Source organism: Ctenopharyngodon idella, chromosome 3 (assembly GCF_019924925.1).
Source record: "Ctenopharyngodon idella isolate HZGC_01 chromosome 3, HZGC01, whole genome shotgun sequence".
In the NCBI taxonomy this organism is placed as follows: Eukaryota; Metazoa; Chordata; class Actinopteri; order Cypriniformes; family Xenocyprididae; genus Ctenopharyngodon; species Ctenopharyngodon idella.
Genome location: NC_067222.1, coordinates 35,368,129 through 35,394,259, shown reverse-complemented (window position 1 = coordinate 35,394,259; position 26,131 = coordinate 35,368,129). Strand labels below are relative to the sequence as shown.

Genomic DNA, 26,131 nt, shown 5'->3' with positions numbered 1-26,131 from the left:
TTTTAAATGTAGATACATTTATAACACTATTCTTAGTATTATATTGCATTTGCATCAAATTACAAAAATCTAGTTAACACTCTTGTGAGGGTGTTTCTAATACAGCAGCTATGGGAGTGACAGTAAAAATAACATCTTTCTCTCTTCTGGCTGCCGTTATCAATCGCTCTCTATTTTTTTTCTTCTTTTTGAAAGTTGTGAAAACACTATTGTGGAGTTTTTCTTTTGCTATTTGAGCAAATGGAAACACAAATATATATATATATATATATATATATATATATATATATATATATATATATATATTTAATGTATTCTCTCATTCTCATTCACATATATATTTAATGTATTGTCTCATTCACTGCTATAGAATTTCACCCAACTATGACGACTTCCGCTTCTGAGAAACCCGGAAATGTGAAAAGGGTCTATACGCTTGAACCCCGTTAATTGCTGCTTGCAGCTATATTTTTTTATTAATACTGACAGTTGAATGAATATTATGTCAATATATATTTCAAATAATCTTATATGGTTTTGCACATTGTTTTATGAGAAAAAATTGTCCAAAAGCCCAATTTTAAGTTAAATTGATGTTATTATAAATGTATAATACATATGTATTATTATATATATATTTTTTGTTGTTTATTAAATCATACTGATATAATGATGTTCTGGTCTTTTAATAGTATTAGTAAATTAATATTAGTAAATGAAATGTTTATTATATTAATAATTTCAAGCATATTACTATAATTTAATTCACTCAAGGAATGCGGTGTAAAAGTCCGGTGTTTCATAATAAAAGCTCTTCCTGTCTACGGCGAGCGGATCAGTCCCCATAATGCACTGCTCTGAACGATTACGCACTCAGGAGCGCGTTTCACCCGGCCTCACTGCCCGTACTGTCGTTTACAACAAGCCCTTCAAATCCATACGGATTATACCAAGAAAACTACAGCACACACAGCCAGTGCCTTCTAACAGTATGGAATCCACCCCTAAGAAAGACGCGGAGAGCACATGTGTGCTGTGCTGCCAGGACATCGACATGTTCGCGGTGGGGAAGTGCGATCACCCGGTGTGTTACCGCTGCTCCACCAAGATGCGGGTGCTGTGCGAGCAGAAGTACTGCGCCGTCTGCCGGGAACAGCTCGACAAGGTACCGCCGCCTCTCCTCCAATAGCGAGCACAGGCCTCGATTGCTGGACACACCATATACACGGCAAACAGCTACGCGGAAACACGACCTCACCACTCCCATCACACTAGCTAGCATGTCGATTTATAATGGCAGCGGTTGTGTTTGTCAGGTCGAGATGACCTGAAAAAGTTTAGTTCAGTTTTGTCATCTTTCAGAAGTGAACTAGATGTAGTTGTTGTTTGAGTAATTGTTATGATATCTGTTTTTGCTTGTCGTTAAACTCTGAAACTTGATTTCAGTTTAGATGTGAGCTGGTTTAGCATAGCAGTGGTGATTTATTACCTGACGTTTCCCGTGACAACTAGCTGACTTATTATGCTATGTCCTTCAGACGGTGTAGTTTACTTCACTTTTGTTAACACATATATGACAGCCATGGATACATTAGGAACAAAGTTAAGTTTTTCTTTTTAAATATCCAGATACACATGATTTTGGGACAGCTCAGCTGAATTGTGCTGTTATGTAATCAGCTTCAGATAACCCCCGTTAGAAAGAAACTACCAGACGTGTAGTTTCTCTGACAGGCTGTCAAAGTGTGACGTCATGTTGACAGTGAGTTACTCGCGTGTCAATCAATCAAGAGTGCACGTGGCTCTAAAGTGCCTGTTAAGCACAAATTACATTAATCAGCAAGTCTGACATTGATATACCATTATGCTTAATTGACAACGTTGTTCATGCTGTTTAAGGAAGTCTTTCATTCATTAATTTTTTTTTTTCTCTTCTGTATTTAATAATGTGATTTATTATTTTTCTTAATATTCCAGGTGGTCTTCATAAAGAAACCTGAACCATTTGCCGCTCTGAAAATTCATCAATATCAGTGTGAGAAGAAATATGACATATATTTTGGAGATGGGAAGATCTATGCACAGTTCAGGTATTCAATTAACCTTTTATTTTTCTCCAGCAGAGATGCTAAATTGTCTCAATATATATGCCTTTTGACAATATATATATATATATAAATTATATATAGCTGAGCTAAGTATATAGCTCAGAAATCATAGAAACTGTCTTTTCAACCAAAAATTCAGTGTTGCCAAATATATTTTAAATTAAATTGTTAAAACTAATCAAGCCATGTTTCCCACATGGTTTCTCTAAAGAATCACAAGGAAAATGTATATTTAAAAATTTTCTTATATGCACCACAGTATATATTTTATGATAACAATAATTTAACAGCACACAGTAATAAACTGCAATATTTACCTACACACACACATATATATATATATATATATATATATTTTACCAAGACTTCTTAATACATAAAAAATGGCACATTAAAGGTGGGGTAAGTCATTTTTCAAAAACACTGTTTGAAAGTTAGTCGGCCGACACCAACAAACCTGTAGCCAATCAGCATTAAGGGGCATATGACGGTCGAGGAGAGAGAACAAGCAAGAGGGAGTTTTGAATAAAGACTACATGAGACTCAATAGAAAAGAGCTCAAAAGAATATCACTGGAATGAAGGTTTATGACTGGGCAAGTGCTTTAGGACCCGCGTTAATATTAGAAAAGCTTTCCAGCGCTGGAGAGAGCTAAGCGGGAAGGCCTGAAAACAGACGCAGAGACTGCTTTGATTCTGCTTCACATGTGAGTAACACTGGGTTTAAGTGTCATTAATTGTCTGGAGCTGCTGTGCTGTTGGCTACTAACAACGAACTCTTGTTTGTATTTACTCTTGTGTACTGTACGTTCATTTTTTGTGCTTCCTTGTCGTTCGTTCATCATCTGCGCTTTATTTTTCGTGAAGCATCATTTTGTTGTGCGTCAGCTGTGATAAACAGACATCCACTCCCATATTGTGTGTGTAACAGTGGCCAGATAGTGAGAGTTGAGCAGGTAAACCACTGCACACTGACGACCGCTAGAGAATGCAGTGTTTAGGGTCATTGGTAGTGCATTCGCCTCGCCTGAAAGCAGCGGACGGGCCGGGGTTCGAGACCGACTCAGAGCAGGGTGGTTAGGATTGGAGGGTGAGTTTTAGAGGCGTTTGTTTGGGTTGATTTCAGATATCAACAATATCCAACAGCGTTTTTGAAAAATGGCTTTTACCCCACCATTAAGACACTTTTGTTTTGAACCAACTCTGTGGAACAGTGTAAACATATTCACAAAAATGAATTGGATACCAACTCTGATGTAATTTAGTTGTACCAAATAGAAAGTGTATTCAGGTCTCCACTATATTTTAATTTTGTATTGCCATCAAAACCATCGCCCAACCCTGATTTCTACCTTAATATCAACAATATATAATGATGCTTGTTACTTACAAGCTGTTTTTATCTTTTACCACAAATGCAGGAAAATTTTGCTACATGAATGTCCACATTGCCCAGAGCCAAAAGTGTTCTCCAAATTTGAAGAATTAGAGCAACATATGCGGAAACAACATGAGCTCTTCTGCTGCAAGTTATGTGCTAAGCATCTGAAGGTAGTGTATTACATCTTAAAAATATTATTGAATTATTTTGTTTGCAAGCTCCTCATTCGTACAATGAATGGTTTGCTCAACTGTGTACAGATATTTTCGTACGAGCGGAAGTGGTACAATCGAAAAGACCTGGCTCGCCATCGAACGCAAGGGGACCCGGATGATACCTCGCATCGTGGGCATCCGCTTTGTAAATTTTGTGATGATCGATACTTGGACAATGATGAGCTACTGAAACACCTGCGACGAGATCATTACTTCTGCCATTTCTGTGATGCAGATGGAGCTCAGGAGTATTACAGGTAAAAGACCACTTTTTCACTTTTTTTTTTTTTTTTTTTTTTACGTATATTAACATTTATTTCCAGAAACTCACAGTAGCAACGTTTACATGCACCCAAATAATGCCTCATTTGCACTGAAAAGCCTTCATGTAAACACTTCAGTCGATCCGATTGAGCTTGATGCGAATTAAATTTTGATCGGATTGAAAAGGGCTGTGTAGATCTGAAATAAAAGCTTGTAAACATTTGAATCTGACTAATTTCTCAATCAGATTAAAAAAAAAATGTGTGCATGTTTTACATCTTACAAACTAAATAGTAGATGAGACTGAACTAAATATTTGCTGAAATCAGGTTAGATTCATTCCAATTGATGAAAAGTAGTGCATGTAAACATACCTAGTGTCAGCTGAGCTACACAGTCATTATTACATAATTTACATTATATTTTTGTCCTACAGTGACTATCAGTACCTCAGCGAGCACTTCCGAGAGAGCCATTATCTCTGTGAGGAGGGGCGCTGCAGTACAGAGCAGTTCACTCACGCTTTCCGCACAGAGATTGACTATAAGGCTCACAAAGCTGCTGCCCACAGCAAAAGCCGAGCAGAGGCACGGCAAAATCGCCAAATCGACATTCAGTTCAACTATGCGCCCAGACAGCAACGAAGAAATGACGGTAAAGCAGAATTTGCTCTTTTTGCGAGTTGGATATGATTATTCAGGGTCTGCAGGCCTTAAACTCATGTGAATGTCTTTTTTAAGGTCTGGTAATTGGTGGCGATGACTTTGAGGAAGCGGATCGCTTCAACAGACAGGGAAGGCCAGGAAGAGGACGAGGCCCAGGAGGACAGCAGAATGTCAGGAGCTGGAGATATAATAGGTAGGTCCTCATCAGTGCTGTATTCTGACAAATAAGAGTGCTTATGGAAGACTGAGAGAGTTGCTGTCTGCAGAGAGGAAGAGGACCGAGAGATGGCCGCTGCTTTGCGAGCTTCAATGGTCAGCCGGCAAGAAGAGAGAAACCATGCGCAGGACAGAAGCAGTCAGAAACCTCGCAAAGAGGAAAAGATGGAGCCGGATGAGATGAGAAACAACAGAGGCACAGCAAAGCCGACGATTGAAATGCAAGGTATGAGAATTGAAAATGTGGCAAATTGTTGTATCGGTTTGTTTTTCTTTGAAAAGGAATGAAACTGCATGTTTGACTATATTTCAGCTCGATCAATGAAGAGTAATGCCTCTTTGGCTGGTCAGGACTTCCCAGTTTTAGGGGCAGCTGCACCTCCAGCCCCAATTCAAAGGTATATTTGTCCTGTTTTTAGTCAAATTTGTCACGTTTATGTTTTTTTTTTTTTTTTTTTTTTCATGTGGGAATGTTAATTTTGATTTATTTATTTATTTTATTTTATTTTATTTTTTTTAATTTACTTATTTATTTTTATTAGTAGTTGTGTTTGCTTGCTCATTTATTTTGTCCAGATCAATTAATTTAATCACATTCAGTGACTTTAATACACTACTTTCTGTGATGTATTTAATGCCCGAGTTAAAATTTATGTTGCTGTTTTTTTTTAGGGGGCTCTAAGTCAGAAATGATGGGCTGATACAACTGTCCTGAAATTAGTGTTGTTACTGTTAACTAAAGCTAAAATTATTATTAATAATTTCCATTATTTGAAATAAAAAGTAAATAAAATAAAATATGAATATTAGATGATTTTTAACAACATTAAACTTAAAAAAATTAAAGTTAGAAATATTGCCTTAGCAACTAACTGAAATAAAATAGGTTTAAGTTAATAAGTTAAAATACTAAAATTACTAAAAATAAAAACAGAAATAAAAATAAATTAAACCTAAATAGAAATATATAATATATATATATATATATATATATATAATATATATTATATATATATATATATATATATAATATATATTATATATATATATATATATATATATATATATATATATATATATATATATATATATATATATATAAAAAACCTAATATACATGACAAATTACCAAAAACTAAAATTGAAATGAAAACAAAAAAAATTCAAATAAAAGTTATGTAAATATTAATAAAAACTGTAATGGCATATAAATAATTCTAAATTAACTTTACCTGTAATCATAATGAAAGGAAATCCTAATTAATTATTTTTATTATTATTATTATTATTATTATTAATAATAATAATAATAATAATAATAATAATAATATTTCAGAAAATACTCCCCTTTCCATGGTATTTTTAATGTCTGAATTCAAATTAATTTTTTTTTTTTTTTTTTTTGTTAAAATAGTAATACTGATACAACTCTCCTGAAATCATAATGACGGAATACATAATGTCTGAATTCTTGAAAACAAAACCTTTGTTTTGTTTGGCTATTTTGGTGTAATCTTTTTATTTCTTTGAAAAAAAAAAATATATATATATATATAAACAAAACTGCTTTTGCCATATGGTGCAATCGACATGCAAATATATGCAGAAAAAAAAAAATCAAAACAAAATGGGGAGTGATGTCAAAAAGAGGACGACAACCCTTTCTACCAACCAAAATATCAATTAGAGATTTAGGGGTGGACTCTTGGTGGGCACTTAGAACTAGCAACAGCAAGAAATGCCCTAACATCATTGTTGCGAGTTTTGCATTGACAAGCACCACTTAATCTAGTATTATACATTGAGTATAATCAGCAGATCAGCAGTTAACAATGTCATGTCTCCCTCTCGTTGCAGCACTATCAAACAAACTTCTGTCTCCCTGAAGGAAGATGATTTTCCAAGTTTGTCTGGCTCATTAGTTTCCACTCCAATGACACCTGCATACACGAATCAACCCAAGAAACTTTCATCCTTCCAGGAGGAGGACTTCCCTGCACTGGTCTCCAAGATCAAACCACTGAAGCCCCAGTCGAACACAACGTCAGCCTGGTCTCAAGCTGGAAGCAAACCTGTGGTGGTTCCCAATAAACCTGTGGTTCTCCCCACCAAAACAGCCCATGTAGTCTCTTCATCCATACTGTCTGCTAGTGACCCGCCCCCCAGTGGAAGCATGCCTCAGCCTCTCACTGCCGCCTCTTCTCGCCGCAAAAAGAAGCTCACCTCTGCTGAAACCCACAAAGCTCCACCTAAAGTGAAATGTCCATCCTCGTCTGACGATGAAGATCCCCAGAGTGGTAAAACGGCCCAGGAGATCAGAACGGTACCAACTATGCTTGACATTTCCACTTTGCTGACGGTAAAAGGTGGCTCATCTCAGCCCAACCCCAAAACCAGTAAGAAGAAGAAGCCTGCGACAACTTCATCTCTGGGTTCCCCCTCGCACACTCCGGAGTCCGTGTCCAAAATGGCTCACAAAGAGAACGTTCCTGAGATGAAGCCACCAGATACCAGTCTCGCCAAAGCTCCCGTGGCGCCCAAAACAAACTCATTTATAAATGGACTCATGGAGAAGCCAGCAGAAGCACTGTCCTGTACATCATTTCCTGAAAATATTCCTTCCCCTTTAAAGCAGCCAGTAACTGACCAAGCCCCTCCATCCAATGAAGAGGAATTCCCAGCTCTTATCTCCAAAAAACCTCCACCTGGTAAGAGGGTTTCTTTCTTAAAGGAGTAGTTCACTTCTGAATGAAAATTTCCTGATAATTTACTAACCCCCATGTCATCCAAGATGTTCATGTCTTTCTTTCTTCAGTCGAAAAGAAATTAAGGTTTTGAGGAAAACATTCCAGGATTTTTCTCCATATAGTGGACTTCAGTGGGTTTCACCGGTGGAAGGTCCAAATTGCAGTTTCAGTGCAGCTTCAAAGGGCTCTGCACGATCCCAGACGAGGAATAAGGGTCTTATCTAGTGAAACAATGTCATTTAAATAAAAAATAAAAAAATGTATATACTTTTTAACCACAAATGCTCGTCTTGCACTGTGATGCGATTACGTAGTCACATTGGAAAGGTCACACGTGATGTAGGCGGTAGTAACGCGGTAGGGTGAAGAACTTTTCTCCAACTTCAAAATCGTCCGATATGGTTGTTTTACCCTTTTTTTTTTTTTTTTTTTTTTTTCTTTTTTTTGCTAAGGACATTTGGCTTAGTCTTTGCACGTTTGCTTTGTAGACACTGGATCAGTACTTTCATAATGTGATTACGTCATGCGTGCGGATCGCAGAGCTAGTGCAAGACGAGCATTTGTGATTAAAAAGTATATACATTTTTATTTATTTATTTATTTTTTTAGAAAATGACTGATCGTTTCACTAAATAAGATCCTTATTCCTCGTCTGGGATCATGTAGAGCTGCACTGAAACTGCAATGTGGACCTTCAACCCGTTGAACCCCACTGAAGTCCACTATATGGAGAAAAATCCTGGAATGTTTTCCTCAAAAACCTTCATTTCTTTTCGACTGAAGAAAGAAAGACATGAACATCTTGGATGACATAGGGGTGAGTAAATTATCTGGAAATTTTCATTCAGAAATGAACTAACCCTTTAAAAGAGGCAATGCCCAAAATGACATTGCTTATATATAGGGCTACACAATATATTGCAATAAAATATCATGATATGGCTTAGTGTGGTTGTCAAATCTCACAGGCTGTGATTTGTTACTGGTTTGAGTGAAGCACACAATTTATGACAACCTGTCAAAATAAAAGCTTGATGAATAAAAGCACTTTTGTTTTGATACCATTAAATTGTAATATTGTAATTTTACAGTAAAATAATTACTTTTTTTTTTTTTTTTTTTTTTTACAGCACAATAGTATTACAGTATATATTATGTTTGATATTTATTTAATAAGTCACAATGAATTTATTTTCAAAAACAGTGTGAATGTGAAATTGTAGAAAAATCTAAACTCGCTTCACTCTGTGGTTTGAGTTGGTTCTTGTAAAGGTAAACCTAAGTATGGACACCAAAACTGTCTTTCCTTTTTTATATACATTTATTTTTGGCATTTTTTTGCCTTTATTCAACAGGAAGCGAAGTGGGAGAGAGAGGGGGGTGGGATTTGGAAAGGTCCACAAGCTGGGACTTAAACTCAGGTCGCCTGAAACACAACTGCGCTAGTAGCAGCGCTGCGCACGAGGCTATTGGCTCTGACAGACACCACAATTTTTCAAGTTTTTCCCATATCATTTAGGATTTTGCTCTTAAAGCCTTCAGAGTACAAAAAAAGTAAAAAAAAAATTCTTTTTTTATTTTCTACGCAGATGCACTACCTAACAAAATCACCCCAATCATTCTCGAATGATTATTCTTTCCAAATAGAGCTTTTCAAGTCATTTAGCAAAACTTCCTGTTTTTCCTGTCACATCACAATATATATGGCAGAAAAACAAAATATTGCATTGTCAGGTTTTTTTAGCAGCCCTACTCATAAGTGCTTCCTTGTGTTTCGTAGGCTTTAAAAGTGCATTTCCGTTGAAGAGCTCCCCGAGTACGCTGCCGCCGCCGCCTCCTCCTCCTGGCCTCGGGCCTGTTGTCAGCAAACCTCCCCCAGGATTCACCGGCATCCCGCTCAACAGTAATGTGGTGGAATCGTCAGTGTCTGCTGTTAACAGGTTAGAGGGCGTGATGTGTACTGTTACAGGCGTTTGTGATGTGAGAGGGAAATGGTGTTCCATGTCACTGGTGTATTTTGAGTACATAAAAGTTGAAACAAAACCCCATATTGTCGACTAATAAGGATTTTTCCATAGTCTTTGTTTCAAAACCAATATATGAGAGAATGTCAATATAATGCCCCAATATATAATATATATTTTGTTTAATGTAAAAAAAACCAAGTGGCATGCTAGAGTGTTTCTCAGCACTAAATTCACTTTTCTGAGCTTTTTTTGCAATTACGTTTAATCAACTGGTGATTTGTATTGGATTTATGGAGTCAGTTCCCCTCAGGTGCCCTATCAGAGCCGTCACAGGTGTAGTTTATCTTATTAACTATGAACTTGATCCACTAACCTTTGACTACCAGAAAATGTCTAAATACTCTAATTTTGATTATAGTGCATTTTTTGAGTCACTTTATGAATACAAATTTGCTGAATTTGATTTTTTTTTATTTTTTTTTTATTTAAAAGTATTAATGAAAGGAGTACTTTTATTTGGCAGGGAAGCATTGAATTGGTCAAAAGTGACAGTAAAGACATTTTATAATATCACAGAAGATTTCTTTTTTAAATAAATTATGTTCTTTTGAACCTATTTGTCAAATAATTTTAAAGGGGATGGCAACGATACCTTTGTCATCGCAGGAATAAATTACATTTACATAAATAATGAAATAGAAACCAGGTATTTTACTGTGAAATATTATTACAATATATTACTATTTTACTGTATTTTTGATGAAAAAATGCAGTCTTGTTGAGCACGAGACTTTTTTTTTTTTTTTTTTTTTCCCCAAACACATAAAAAAAAATGTGTACAGACCCCAAACTTTTGAATGGTGGTGTATATTTCCCTAAAGAAATCACTTCACAACAGAGAATTATGTTTAATATATTTATCATGATTCTAAATGTTTTACCTCATTCATTCATTCATTCATTCATTCATTCAGGTATTGTTTTCTTTCAGACCGACACCTGCTATTGGATCCTACCTCATACCTGAAAATTTCCAGCAGAGAAACATGGACCTTATTCAGTCTATTAAGAATTTCCTTCAAAATGATGAAACCAAGTTCAATGAGTTCAAAAACTTTTCAGGCCAATTTAGACAGGTACACTTTTTATTCAGTATTATATTGATATGAAATGCTTTTGGATTATTAGTCATGCAATGTCTAAAACTATTTTAAGCAGCATTATTTCTTTTATAATTATTATGCAGCTTCTATGCTGCATACAATATGGAATATTTTTGAATATATTTAAATTATTGTAATATTTGAAACATGAATGAAACTGTTTGTATTGTTAAAAGTGCTATACAAATAAAAATTTAATATATTGTTTTTTAAGTTTTATTTGTCACATCCTGCAGGACCATTTAAAATGTAAAAGATGTAAAAAACAAACAAAAAAAAAAAAAACAGCCACTATAGAAACTTTGATACGCACTTCCTTATACATCCTTTGAAAAAATTTCAAACTAAAAAAAACCTTGGTGTTTATTAAAATCCATTTACACACTATATTTTACATTGATCTCTAATATTTGTCCTTTATTGGATTTTAATAAACTCTCTTTTTCTGTTGACCAGGGTATAATACCTGCTGTCCAGTACTACAAAAGCTGCCAGGAGCTGCTGGGAGAGAATTTCAACAGAGTTTTCAATGAGCTGCTGGTTCTCCTTCCAGACACTCGCAAGCAACAGGAGCTTCTCACTGCCCACGGAGACTTTAAGGCTCTCGAGAAACAGCAGCAAGGCTTTAAGCCTAAAAAAAACAAAAAGAAAGCCTGGCAGACAGGCACCACCAACAGCCTGGAGCTGGACTGCCAAGTGTGTCCCACCTGTAAACAGGTGCTGGCTCTGAAAGACTTCAACACCCATAACACCCTGCACACTGGCGATGATGACTTCCCCTCTCTACAGGCCATAAGCAAGATCATCAGCTAGCTGCCAACAGGCGCAAGTCCACGGCTGTCTGTGACACGCGACCTGGAGCTGCACCAGGAAATTGCAAGAAGCTTGAAAGGAGGGGTTGTCGGAGCTGCAGTGATAATGTTTACTCGGATTGTTCAGGTTCAGAAAGTTTTGACAACAACTTTTTTAAAGAGGAAAGATCAACCCTAAAACATGCAAGTAGAACTGTAACTGTTTTGAAGAGAAACCGGTTCAATCTACTTGAAAGCTTGAGTTCTAACGTTAATTCCAGTTCATCTTGACAACTTCTTTTCATCAGGTTTTTCCAGTGCTGTTAGCATGGTCATTTGTTTTTGTTTTTTAAATTGTAAGGTTGGCTGCCTTTGAAAAATAACCTATTTATTTCAGAATGCTCCTGCCGTTCAGTTGAAATATATTCATTTCTGTTTACAAACACATAAAAATGAATGGTTAATATATAGTTTTTATTTTACAGTAAGCTACAATGCTCTGTCAACTGACTTTTGACAAATGACATTTTTGAATGTTGGTTTGTGATTAAATACTTTGCAACTAAACAATCAAGCCAGGGAACAAAATGCACCGCTCAGCACTCCTTAGGGCTCATGTGATTGTCTTTTCTCTGTTACACAACTACATCAGTGTGAGAAAGTTGCAGCTGCCTTCAGATAACACCAGAGGGACATTTTGAAAGGTTGGCAGATAGGATCAGACTACAGAATGTTTTATATAAAATACCACATTAGATAATTATCCATCTGTACTAATTTGTTTGGTTAGTTTTTTGTTAATTACCAATGTGCTTGAGCCTCTTAAATGGTTTTTCACCCTCCCAATGATTGTTGAGACTTCAGTACGCTCACCATTTCTAATCTCTCTTACAGGAACTGCTAATTGTGGCACGGCCCTGTTGCCAAAAATTTGTGATGTGTCGGGACATATCTGCAGAATAAATGCTGGTCAAACATTATCAATCTTTAGATTAATTTACTATGGCTCTAGTGTCTGTACTTCATCTGTTCGTTGTGTGCAACATATTTACTACAACGATATTTAGAGGAAGAGTTCATGAAAAATTACAATTGTCACTTTATTAAACCCTTTCTTAAGTGCAACACAAAAGGAGATGTTACATTCTTAAAAATAAAGGTTCTTTATTGGCATCTGTGGTTCCATGTAGAAACTTGAACATCCATGGAAACTTTCCACTGCACAAAAGATTCTTTATAGTGGAAAAAAGTTTCTTGAGCACCAAATCTTTATATTTACAACTAGGTTCTTTTAAGAAACCTTACACAGAAAGGTTCTTGGGGGAAACTAAAAATGGTTCTTCTATGGCATCCCTGCAAAAAAACTCCTTTTGGAAACTTTATTTTTAATAATGTATGGCATCGATGTGACTGAAAACGCCCTTTAGAAATTTATTTCTAAAGGCCGTTCACACCTAATTGGCCTAATGTTTAGAGAGTCAGACTTGTAACCTGAAGGTCGTGGGTTCGAGTCTTAGTACTAGCAGGAAATTTAGGTAGTGAGAGTGAATGAACAGCGCTCTCTTCCACTCTCATTACCCACCTAACCCTCAATCGCTCCCCAGGCGCCGCAGCAAAAACGACTGCCCACTGCTCCGGTTGTGTATTCAGAGTGTCTATGTGTGTTCACTAGTGTGTGCACTTGGATGGGTGAAATGCAGAGCACAAATTTGTGACACCATGCTTGGCCACATGTCACTTTCACTTTTCACTTAAATATAAAAGAATAGCAGAGTCCACATCACAACTATAACGAGAAACAGAGAACCGATATTGTTGGGATCACTTTCAGAAGATTTTTTTTCTAGCTGTTGAATGATAAAAACATTGACAGCCAATCAGAATCCATCCTGCTTTAGGGGCTCAAGCTTTTAAAACGGCAGATGACAAAACTGCAGCGCGTGCTTATAATAAACAGAATGATATAATCTGCTAGTGTGGACACTGATATAGTTATTTTTCATGGAGTGAATGTGCCTTAAACGGTTAGTTCACCTAAAAATGAAATTTCTGTTATTAATTACTCATCCTCATGTCGTTCCAAACCCATAAGACCTTCATTCATCTTCAGAACACAAATTAAGATCATTTGATGAAATCCAAGAGCTCTGTGACTCCTCCATAGACAGCAATAAAATCGCCACTGTCAAGGTCCAGAAAGGTACTAAAGACATTGTTGAAATAGTGACTACAGTGTTCAACCAAAGTGACTACAGTGGTTCAACCTTAATTTTATGAAGTGACGAGAATATTATCATCGCTTCATAACATTAAGGTTGAACCACTGTAGTCACATTGACTATTTTAAAAATGTCTTTAGTATCTTTCTGGACCTTGACAGTGGTGGTTATATTGCTATATAGTGGAGTCATAAACCTCTCGGATTTCGTCAAAAATATCTTAATTTGTGTTCTGAAGATGAACGAAGGTCTTATGGGTTTGGAACGACATGAGCGTGAGTAATTAATGACAGAAATTTCATTTTTAGGTGAACTAACCCTTTAAGAGTGTAGGCAGAATATCAGGGACTGACGACCTCCGTGACCATTCACTTTCATGCGAAAGTCATTAAAGGACAAATTACAGTTGATCCACGCATGAAAAACATGTCTTTATTTTCATAATGTCTGACAACTGCAGTCCGAAGACATTCCGACTTACAACAGCAAATCTTTTGTGTACATCTTTCAATCACAAGATGGGATATATTGCCTGCAAATACAGTATGTAATATGTGTTTAAAAAGAGTCATGGACAAGGTCAAGGCATTTTTACTGATGCAAATTTTGCACTTTATCCTTCAAAGGAGTACAAATACAAAAACTAAATAAGGCTTTTAATTATACATCTCTTCATCGCCTATAGTACTTGTTTAGAGGTGCAAATTTTGATCCAGCAAAACATACCTCAGTAAATTACTCCTAAATATTGGTCCATGAGGCATTTTAAGGAGTGCAGAGTTAAGTACAGGAAACACAAGACCCTGACCACTTTCACAAACATACTTCATTTACATGTTTTGAAGTACAATCAATATCATTTTTGTATGTTGCCCTATCTCTGAACACAGAAACATTACCAAAATCTACCACATACCAGACAAAGCACTGATGATGGCCACCAAACCGCTTTTTTTTTGTTTGTTTTTTTTTTAACAACAGCCAACTGATGAATATCTGAAGGGTGTCCCAAACACATACACTGGCATATACACTGCAGTTCAAACGTTTGAGGTCTGTAAAGATTTGATGAGTCTCTTATGCTCATCAAAGCTGCATTTATTTGATCAAAAATACAATAAAAAACAGTAATATTGTAAAATATTATTACAATTTAAAAGAACTGTTTTCTATTTTAATAGATTTTAAAATGTAAATTTTATTCTGAATTTTCAGCATCATTACTCCAGTCTTCAGTGTCAAATGATCCTTCAGAAATCATTCTGATATGATGATTTAATGCTCAAGAAACAGTTCTGATTATTATCAATGTTGAAAACAGTTGTGCTGCTTAATACTTAAAAACCGTGATGCATGTTTTTTTTTTTTTTTTAATTCTTTGATGAATAGAAAGTTCAAAAGAGCAGCATTTATTTGAAATAGAGATTTTTGGTAACATTATGTCATTTTTGATCAATCTAATGTGTCCTCACTAAATAAAAGTATTCATTTCTTTGAAAAAACTTACTGACCGTAAACTTTTGAACGGTTGTGTATTCAAATTTACTTACCATTTGTCCGGGTTTGTGAAATTATTCCTAAAAATATTATTTTAAATGCCAATTAAACTTTTTACATAACTATATTTGTATTCCTCGCTTTTAAAATTCCAACTAATATTTTTTTTTGTTCGAAATCCAGACAAAATAAAATCTTTCTTTATGTCTTTACAGGTTTAGTAGCTTCACTAAATCAAACATTGAATCAACACCATTTTTACACACCTTTGATACAGAAGACACCCTTATCTACAGCGAATCTCCACCCTCTTTTAGGAAGACCACCTTTCTCATAAGCTTGGAGAACACTTAAATGTGTCAAACGTTTGGTGATTCCATGTTTCAGATATTGCACTTTATATACAGTACCCAACAGCATTATGGAAACTGAATATATAAGTTATTGTTTAGGATGCATGGCACTTAATAGCTCTCTAAATATAATACATGCAATGTAACCTTTTTCATTTTTATACAACACTGATACCCCTCAACCAGTTTCATCCCAGCTGATAAATTAACACGTAATATTCCAAACGAAAGTGAAATCACAATCAACATATTCTTGTACAGAAGTTCACAGAACGGTACTACCTATGAACATTGTCACACCACTTCAGTTTGAAGAGCAGTGCCAGTCATTCACACTGATTCTGACAGACCAATGACGTCGCACGTGGACTCGGCAGCGTTTCAGTAAATTGGCACCTGGTAGGTTGGGGCGGTGGAGTCCAGGTTCTCAGTGAAGGGTGGGCTCTGGTATGTGTCGTTGGGCTCGGTGCTTGTGACGGTGGGGTAGGGCTGGACGGGAGGATTGCCATCGAGGTGCTCTGTGGTGAACAGGGTCATGTCGGTCCCTAGCAGGTACTTCTGCACCGCTCTTACAGTCGAACCAGCCTGAAATACAAAGAGAAAGCAGCTCAACGTCACATATTAGTATCAAACTCTCATTAAAAATAACTACTCTCAACTCTGACCACTTGTACCAAGAAAGCAACCACTTTTCTTCTTCTGAAAGCACTACAGTCATATTGGTGCCAAATTAATCTAGTACTTGGCATTTAGTAGTTTTTTTTTTTTTTTTTTTTTTTGTCATATGGCTAAATTTGTTAGCTTAGCAAAATTCTGAAACATTATCACAATATTATCAAAACATTATAACAGCATTTGCAAGTCCTTGCAAGAAATATGAATTAAACATATACAGTTTGGGTTTTTTTATCCAGCAAGGATACATTAAACTGATCAAAAGTGCCAGTAAAGACTTATATTGTTACAGTAGATTTCTATTTTTTTTTTTAACTTTCTATTCATCAAAGAATGCTGAAATAAATGTATCATGGTTTCCAGAAACAGTGTTGGGGGTAACGCATTACAAGTAACACGAGTTATGTAATCAGATTACTTTTGGTACCTTTTGTAAGTAACTAGTAAAGTAACACATTACTTTTAAATTTACAACAAAATATCTTAATTACTTTTTCAAATAAGTAACGCAAGTTACTTTTTTCTCCCATTTACTGATTGACAGCTCTCCTGTCCCCATGTTGAGAGAAATCGCGAGTAAGTCCCACTGTGTAAACATGATGGTTATTCTAGACTAGTTTTAGACTAAATGTGAGCATACATTTACTCATTTATTTCTTCTCCTGCGTCGAAAGCCCTGTCCCAAATGGCACCCTAAACCCTCACGGTCTTCCTCTGAGTCCGCACTTTCACGACCTAATGCCGCTTTGACTGCCCGGTAAAGTCCTCTGCGTAGTCTTGTGGGTTCAGCAGAAGTACGCATCGAGGGCGCATAGCAGCCGCAAAGGGGGCGCTCACGAGCACCCTTAAATGACGAATGGGACACCCTACGGTCTTGTGGGCTTAATGGACACGCGCACGCAGCGGCCATTGTAAGTTCACAAGACCGAAAATGCACATGAAGTGTGCCATTTGGGACAGGGCCCTATTCTTCTGTGATCCAGAATGGCAGCTCAGCTGAAACGCTTGTTTGTTTGAGCTGCGCCCTCTACTGAGCAGGCGTGAATTTGCATTTCCTTCAGCCTGAGGCTTATTCATTTCACTTTTGGTGTAAAAGGGCCTTAACACTTTCCAAAAATAGAACTTTTTTGTTATTATAAAAACAAACAAACAAGCCCAGCCCAGCCCAAATGAGAAAAATTAATGCAACACATTACTTTCCATAAAAAGTAACACAATTGGTTACTTTTTAGGGAGTAACGCAATATTGTAATGCATTACTTTCAATAGTGACTTTCCCCAACACTGTATATAAAAAACCATGAATCATTGATGTAACAATTACTAAAGATCAAAGATGAGATATACAATTCACTCTTGTTCAGTAACTGTAAGAAATGTGACTGCTTTCTTACGCTGTCATTGCTTCTCTCACATCAGGACACACCACCAAACACTATTCTTATCCTCATTCATGGCCAGGGAAAAGGAAGTAATTCTATTACATGTTCCCAAATCCCCTGAGGGCTGAAACCAGTATGTAGAGCAAGCTAATGTTGATGAGATAGGTCATGATTTAACAACTTACTCATGTACTCATGAACTCAAAATGGATTGGTGTTCTGCAGGAATGGCGGTCACTCATAAAATGACAGAAAAATGTGTTTTCATTTCCATTTTCTCATTTACCCAGGTGAAGATGGAGAAGAAGGAGAAGGTTATGGCTGCTCTGGCAGCATCCGCTCCCTGATTTAAGGGCAGCTCATCTGGGGTGGTGCGTTGCCATTGGTTGGCCAAGAAGCAGAAACAAACAAACCACAAAAATGCCCAGAAACCTGCAATCATGCACAAAATACATATATTAGACTAATAATGGCAATATAGTTTACTATACTGCACACATGTTTACATAAATAGTCAAAATCACAAATAAAAGTGGTACAGTACTTCTGTGCAAATCATGAATCGTTGCCAGACCCCATGAATAATTCACAGCTTAAAAATAGCATGCAGTCATAGAGAGTCTGAGTCTGTTTTGGCTTGCTCTTATTGTTTACCTGAAAATCCAATGTCCAGCATCACTGCCTTCTTTCTGTCTTTAATACTGCTGATTTGTTGGAACTTCATGTCAAGGATAATGAAGAAAATGCAGGCTAGAAATGCTATGAGCCCAATGGTGGTCCCATAGTTGCAGGCATTGTTGTTCTTGTTGAAAACGCAATAGAGCCTCTCGCTGCCGTGGTTGACATAGCCTTCATTTATTATGGATCCAAACACCACTATTGAGAAGATCTGCAGAGGAAAAGATATGCATGTCTTAATGATGTGTTTTTTTATGATAGTGCTGTTAAAACCATTATAAATGACATTAAATATTTAATATACTATTACATTAAATACTATCATACTGTATAAAGGCAGCTGACATGAAGTGTCAAGCAGACGCTTCCTGTCACACGAATTACAGTTACAGTTTTGATCTCTCATATTAATTGAGAGACTATATTTGTACTTTGGGAAGTGCAAGAACCTTTTAGTAACATAAGTAAAAATTTATTTAAAATGTGAAATATGTAAAATGGTGACCAGCTATAAAAGCTAAAATATACACATTTTCCTTTCTACATTTATAAATTATACATAAATTTTAACCTAAAATCTTGATGTTTGTCAACTCCCTGATTATATACACCTTGGTCTGTAGAGAATATATATATATATATATATATATATAGTATAGTAATGTTTGTTAATGTTCTTAATTAAAGTTATTATAAAGTGTCTATCTATGTTTAAAAAATAATATTTCAATTAAAAAATGAAACAGAAAGATAAACTTACACAGTCATAATAAGATCCGCTGTATGACCATCACAATGCTATTCAATTAACATTATGTAGGCCTACTGTAATCAATATTTTCATATGTTCTGTATTAAATCTTTTATTTCTGAAAATATTTAACCTATTTTTTTTTTTTTTTTTTTTTTTTTTTTTTTTTACAAGAAATAAAAACACTTGACTGAAAGAGAATTTTATTGCACAAAGCAATGGTTCACGTGATGTGTTTGTCTGATGCAAAATCAAATCAAATGGAAGTAACAGTACAAGAGCGTATAGTAAAGCAACAACCAATCAGAATCGAGGAGCCGGTCATATAGAAGCAGACCGTGGCTGCGGATCAAACCTAGTGGGCTGCCTCTCTAAACAGCATTTCATGATCAAACACATACGACGCTCAAAATGACACATTCGCTATGTTTTTAGACACACTACAATGATGTTCTTACTGAAAAACCTTATATCGCATGAAAAGAAACGTTCATCTATATAGGCTATTTGAAGTCACGCCTATAGTGATAGGCCTATTGATAAATATAATACATAATAATATAGACTAATGCTATTATACACGAATTAATCTCACAATAACAAACGAAACTACATCAAATATTCAAGAATGAGCGCATGTATGTATATTCATTCTTTTATATGTTATTATTCTAGAATGAATCACATGAGTAATCTTGTCACCAGAGGCAAATACGCTTCATGACATCAATACGTCAAATATAAACGAAAAAAATAATCTTACATGTCGCAAATAAACGCATATCTATATGAGCGTCATATTTCCCAAATGACCTCGTTAAATTATTAAATGAGCGTGTGATAAAAAAAAAAAAATTCTGGGATATTCTCACAGACTACATTTGTCTCCTCTAGGCTGACATGACTATCTGTAGGTAAATGAATGTCTTACCCATGATAATATTCTAAGGATGGTCTGCGGCTGCTGAATAAAGGCGAAAGGGTCGAACGCAGCCCCGGCTCTCCCAGCGCCAAATGAACCCACTCCGTCCATTTTCTTCCTACTGTTATTCAGGCTCTGGGCTCTTGGTCGAGGTAGGCAAACACACTCGCACACATACACACACACACTCACACACCCCACTGCCTGTCAGAGGCGTGCGCAATCTCGCTGTTACATTCTCCACAGCAACATCTACCGACTACATCACGTCCTCAGCTGAGAGAGCGACAACTTCATATGGGAGCTTCACCAACAAGCGGCCAAATTGAACATTTTGGGGGGCATGCAGAATATAATATAGTCAGTATAGCTTTATTATCATTTCAGACTGCACACAGTGAAGGTCCATGGTGCTATAGGACAAACACTGGATGCAGGACTACAAAACTAAACTGTGCATATAATAAAGTCAATAGGGTCCAGTGTTGTTTGGACCCTAATGTTTTTTAAGCATATTTTTTTGTTTGTGTTCTGCTTAAAGTCATACAGGTTTGGAATTATATTGTTTTGACTATCACAACATACTTATGTAGGTTCATGTAAATGAGTGCAATTCTAAGATGATGCAGTCTGGCTTACAGCAAATAAGTGCATAAATAAAAAGCAAGCATCATAAGAAAAGCAATGTGGGAGAACTAAGCTACAGTATTCGGTACATAATAATGTAGCCTATCTTCGCCACATTTGTTAATAGCAAATAAGCATGCAAATGCAGGCAGTTTTGCTTACTTTAAAAAGCTTAACTTGATGCAGTTGAACATGACCCATGATTCATTGTTTTTACCCCTTCCTGTATATTATTATTAATGTAGAGACTGTTGTGGTTTTCAACCAGGGGCTGGGACCCACTAGGAGACCTCAGCACACTTCCCAGGGGTCTGCAAGATGACTTTTAAGGGACAGATCATCATCATCATTTACTCACCCTCAAGTTGTACCAAACCTGAATGAATTTAAGAAGATATTTTGAAGAATATGGGTAACGAAACATTTGATGGGCCACCGTTGACTTGCACAATATGGAAAAAAAAAATACTATGGAAGTCAATGGGGCCCATCAACTGTTTGGTTACCGACAATCTTCAAAATATCTTCTTTTGAATTCAGCAGAAGAAAGAAACTCATACAGGTTTGGAATGACATGAGGGTGAGTAAACGATGGCAGAAATTTCATTTTTGGGTGAACGATTCCTTTAAAAGCTAAAAATGAAAATGTAAGCTGAAATCATCTGTCTGTATGTTTGAGGAAATTTTAAAAGCATGGAAATAGCATGGAAATCTTTGAACTTTGAAAATTAGCAGCTTTGTCATTACAGCAGAAGTATAGGAAATACACTATATTGCCAAAAATATTGGGACACCCCTCCAAATCATTGAATTCAGGTGTTTCAATCACTTCCATGGCCACAGGTGTATAAAATCAAGCACCTAGGCATGCAGACTGCTTCTACAAACATTTGTGAAAGAATGGGTTGCTCTCAGGAGCTCAGTGAATTCAAGCGTAGTACCATGATAGGTTGCCACCTGTGCAATAAGTCGATTTGTGAAATTTCCTCACTACTAAATATTCCACGGTCAACTGTTAGTGGTATCATAACAAAGTGGAAGCAATTGGGAACAACAGCAACTCAGCCACAAAGTGGTAGACCACATAAAATCACAGAGCGGGGTCAGCAAATGCTGAGGCTCACAGTGCGCAGAAGTCGCCAACTTTCTGCAGAGTCAATAGCTACAGACCTCCAAACTTCGTGTGGCCTTCAGATTAGCTCAAGAACAGTGCGTAGAGAGCTTCATGGAATGGGTTTCCATGGCCGAGCAGCTGCATCCAAGCCTTACATCACCAAGTGTAATGCAAAGCATCGGATGCAGTGGTGTAAAGCATGCCGCCACTGGACTCTAGAGCAGTGGAGACGTGTTCTCTGGAGTGACGAATCACGCTTCTCTGTCTGGCAATCCGATGGATGAGTCTGGGTCTGGCGGTTGCCAGGAGAACGGTACTTGCCTGACTGCATTGTGCCAAGTGTAAAGTTTAGTGGAGGGGGGATTATGGTGTGGGGTTGTTTTTCAGGGGTTGGGCTTGGCCCCTTAGTTCCAGTGAAAGGAACTCTTAATGCTTCAGCATACCAAGACATTTTGGACAATTTTATGCTCCCAACTTTGAGGGAACAGTTTGGGGATGGCCCCTTCCTGTTGACTGCGCACCAGTGCACAAAGCAAGGTCCATGAAGACATGGATGAGTGAGTTTGGTGTGGAGGAACTTGACTGGCCTGCACAGAGTCCTGACCTCAACCTGATAGAAGACCTTTGGGATGAATTAGAGCGGAGACTGAGAGCCAGGCCTTCTTGTCCAACATCACTGCCTGACCTCACAAATGCGCTTCTAGAAGAATGGTCAAAAATTCCCATAAACACACTCCTAAACCTTGTGGAAAGCCTTCCCAGAAGAGCTGAAGCTGTAATAGCTGCAAAGGGTGGGCCAACTCCATATTAAACCCTACGGATTAAGAATGGGATGTCATTAAAGTTCATGTGCACATGAAGGCAGGCGTCCCAAAACTTTTGGCAATATAGTGTGTCTTGGTGGGCAGGGGGTCCAAACATTGTCTTTGATAATGAGGGGCCTTGGAGTCAAAAAAGTTGAGAACCACTGCTCTAAACAAATAGAACATTTTTATTTCTATCTGTGGAACAGAGTTCATCCAGTTACCTCTGGGCTATTTACATCCATCAAGAGCTCATTCAAAAAAAGTATGGGCTGTAACACCATAGTCTTGTAGACAGACAAACTACTGATTAAAAGCACAATTTAGACATTTGTATATTAATAAAAAATTATATCAGTTAGAACAATGTTTAAAGGGTTAGTCCACACAAAAATGAAAATAACATGATTAATCACCCTCATGTCGTTCTACACCCGTAAGACCTTCGTTCATCTTCAGAACACAAATTAAGATATTTTTGATGAAATCCAATGGCTCAGTGAGGCCTCTATTGCCAGCAAGTTAATTTCCTTTTTCAATGCCTAGAAAGGTACTAAAAACATATTTAAAACAGTTCAACCTTAATATTATAAAGTGACGAGAATACTTTTTGTGCACCATAAAAACAAAATAGCAACTATATTAAACAATATCTAGTGAAGGGCGGTTTTAAAACACTGCTTCATGAAGCTTCAAAGCTTCACAAATCTTTTGTTTGGAATCAGTGGTTCGGAGCACGTATCAAACTGCCAAAGTCACGTGAACTATTTAAGTTTCAAAACACTTATGTGACAAAGCCTCGTTTACTGAATTCATGTGATTTTGGCGCTCTGAACCACTGATTCGAAACAAAAGATTCGTAAAGCTTCAACCTTAAATATTAGGGTTTAAGTCACATGAACTGTTTTAAATATGTCTTTAGTAGCTTTCTGGGTGCTTGAAAGTGTAAATGATCTTGCTGGCAAAAAAATATCTTAATTTGTGTTCTGAAGATGAACGAAGGTCTTTAGGGTGTAGAACGACATGAGGGTGAGTAATTATTGACAGAATTTTCATTTTTGGGTGAACTAACCCTTTAAGTGCAAAGTCAACATGTATATGTTTATGCATGACTCCTGAATGGCCCTACAGGTCGTATTTGTTGCAACAAAAATGACAGGTCCACAGAATCAGTATGTGACTATATTTAGTTCATGACTGTGTTGGACATTTTCAGTCACAAGAACCATCTTTCCAGCCATCTCGCCATCGCTCATCCACCCTGCTGCAGTCAAACTCCGGCTTGCCTAACCGGATATTGATGTCATTATGGAGGCGACACAGCCACTGTGAGAGGTTGTGCCGGCTGCTAGCGTCTGGATGATTTGATTTCAATCTGATAAGAGACAAGATCATTGAAACACATGCTACCAAACATAAATGTAAACATTGCAATGTGTCTGCTAAAAAGGACAAACATAAAAATATAAATGATGACAACCTTGATCTCAGGTCCTCTGCACATTCATCACATGGGAAAACCTTTGAGAAGAGGTTGATGAACTGTGTCATCTCCCCCTGTTGTTCTGTGGTCGGTGTGTCTGGATAATATGCAGCCATAGTGTGAAGAAAAGACCATGAGCTCCTGCCCAGTTCCTCTCTGTCCAGAGGGCATTCGACAGGCTTAGTTTCCTCCACCGCCCTGCTCTCCTGTTCAAATATCATAAATATGATTGTTTACTGTGAGGGACCTGGAAACAATAGCAACTGTCTTAGCACAACATTATTGTGTTGAACCCATGACCTAGGGTTGGTGCCATGCTCTGGCAGCTGAACTATAGTTCTATCATGACAACTTTCTGAGTGTTTGGCATGGTAATGGATATGACAATGATGATATGTTTGGTCTTGGCGGAATAGATCTGCTACGTCACTGCTGCTGTAGAGCAAGTACGGGACTCGCTATACATATATACACACGACATGCTGCTACTGTACAGTATAGCATACACGAATTTCTCATAGCAGACCTACACAGGTGGAGCTGGGGAAGGTGGAGGGTTTCTGAAAGTGCGCTGCTCTCGCTAATGTTGACCAGTATTTGAAGGTTTAGTCTGCACCATCTAGAGTTTCATGACAGAACTTTCTTGACAAGTAACTATAACCATGACTGGTCTCTTTTACCAATTGGTTCAGTGTAACTATGGTTCCTATAAAACAGTGGTTCTCAAACTTTTTGACTCGAAGCCCTCCGATGTCAAATAAATTATTCAAAGCCCCCTCCCCCACAGGCTCAGATATTTCTGATGTAATTAATCTGCTAACTTTCAAACTACTTTTATTAAGAGAAACTGAGAGTATTGATGTATTGCATAAATAAATCACAATTCATTTTGTGATTCCAAAAGTTTCAAGAACTGTATGTTCTTCATTATAAAAAAAAGTTACAGAGGGAGTAAAATAGAAATATGATTTCAGTTTAAATCTTAGTTTTATGTTGTTGTTTTTTTTAGCATTTTAATTTATATTAAGAATTTGATTATTTTACATATTTATTTCATTATTATATTTATATTTTATAACACTATAATTATGTCATCCTGCATCCCCCTTGGAAGTTTACTGATGTCCCCTTGTTGAGAAGCACTATAAAAAACTACTGAATTCACTTATAATAGTATTATGGTAGCCAATATATTTAGAAAGTATAACTAAAACTGCCATAATTGTCATAAAAATAGATTCCCTTACTCCCCTAAAATAGATTATTTATTATGAATCTAAAATATTTATGACAAAATATACCATAGTTATTACTACATTTAGTGTTACTATAGTAAAACTATAGTACGAGAGAGGAAAGTTGAATGTCATTCTAAAATGTCAAAAATCCAAACCTTCACCGATACAATTGTACTGACAAGTCTGTCTAAGTTCAGCAAGGATGTGTTTAGTTGTCATTCAAGCTATTTTGTTTTCACGGGTATTTGACCCCGGAATATAGTACATTCAAAATTGTTGTTTCACTGTCAGAGATCAATACTCTACTGTTCACCTGCACTGAGACTGAGGACGTCTGTTTCTGCAACTTCATCCATGATTTAAAATCCGTACACGCTCGGCACGGTTTCTTTTTCGGTTCTCCGGTAGTGGTCTGATCTTTACTCGTACTGTCCTCTGTTGGTCTGTTAACCACGGGGAAAGGGAAACCCTCCATACCAGTGTTGTTACTCGTGGAAGATCGCGACCCGGCAGAGGCTGCCATGTTTAAAATCGCACGATGTGTTATGTACTACCAGGGTTGCCAGATCTCCGAAATAAACCCAGCCCAATCTAGTCCAAATATCAAAACCTGTCTTAAAATATGCCACTCATGTACCCCAAAACAAATATTTTACAGTCGTTGTTGTGTATTACATCCAATTTCAACTTGAAAATAACTGTATAGACGTAAATTATAAACACATTGTGTTTTCATAAATAAAATTATCTTACCTTAAGATTAACAGCTGGTAAACAAAATACATAACTGGGGGTAGTTAGTCTTTATTTGTTAGCTATTTGAAAATGAACTATTTACAGTTTTAAGATCTTGTTCTACTATTCCCCATCTACT

At 36.8% G+C, this 26,131-nt stretch overlaps 3 protein-coding genes across 4 annotated transcripts; 1 reads left to right on the top strand and 2 right to left on the bottom strand.

Annotated features, from left to right (window-relative positions):
- Positions 1–839: 839 nt before the first annotated feature.
- znf598 (zinc finger protein 598) lies at positions 840–12,495 on the top strand. Of its 2 annotated transcripts, XM_051888302.1 has the most exons (12): positions 842–1,165; positions 1,978–2,090; positions 3,529–3,658; positions 3,749–3,960; positions 4,404–4,621; positions 4,708–4,825; positions 4,899–5,074; positions 5,162–5,246; positions 6,705–7,555; positions 9,375–9,534; positions 10,553–10,697; positions 11,181–12,495. In XM_051888302.1, the coding sequence occupies exons 1-12, from the start codon at positions 848–850 to the stop codon at positions 11,535–11,537; spliced, it is 2,883 nt and encodes a 960-aa protein (XP_051744262.1). In that variant the 5' UTR covers positions 842–847; the 3' UTR covers positions 11,538–12,495. The 2 variants fall into 2 exon arrangements, with proteins under 2 accessions (XP_051744263.1, XP_051744262.1); XM_051888303.1 differs by lacking the exons at positions 9,375–9,534; positions 10,553–10,697; positions 11,181–12,495 and adding an exon at positions 8,950–9,295 and having other exon boundaries at positions 840–1,165.
- Positions 12,496–14,144: 1,649 nt separating this feature from the next.
- Positions 14,145–20,330, bottom strand: syngr3a (synaptogyrin 3a). Its single transcript, XM_051888300.1, has 4 exons — positions 20,002–20,330; positions 18,296–18,530; positions 17,928–18,073; positions 14,145–16,169 (listed from the first exon to the last, which is right to left on the bottom strand). Exons 1-4 carry the CDS (start codon positions 20,101–20,103, stop codon positions 15,966–15,968), a joined length of 687 nt encoding a protein of 228 aa, XP_051744260.1. The 5' UTR covers positions 20,104–20,330; the 3' UTR covers positions 14,145–15,965.
- A 2,374-nt stretch (positions 20,331–22,704) lies between these two features.
- gfer (growth factor, augmenter of liver regeneration (ERV1 homolog, S. cerevisiae)) lies at positions 22,705–25,817 on the bottom strand. The gene is made up of 3 exons (XM_051888301.1): positions 25,571–25,817; positions 24,017–24,225; positions 22,705–23,911 (listed from the first exon to the last, which is right to left on the bottom strand). The coding sequence occupies exons 1-3, from the start codon at positions 25,778–25,780 to the stop codon at positions 23,749–23,751; spliced, it is 582 nt and encodes a 193-aa protein (XP_051744261.1). The 5' UTR covers positions 25,781–25,817; the 3' UTR covers positions 22,705–23,748.
- Positions 25,818–26,131: the final 314 nt, after the last annotated feature.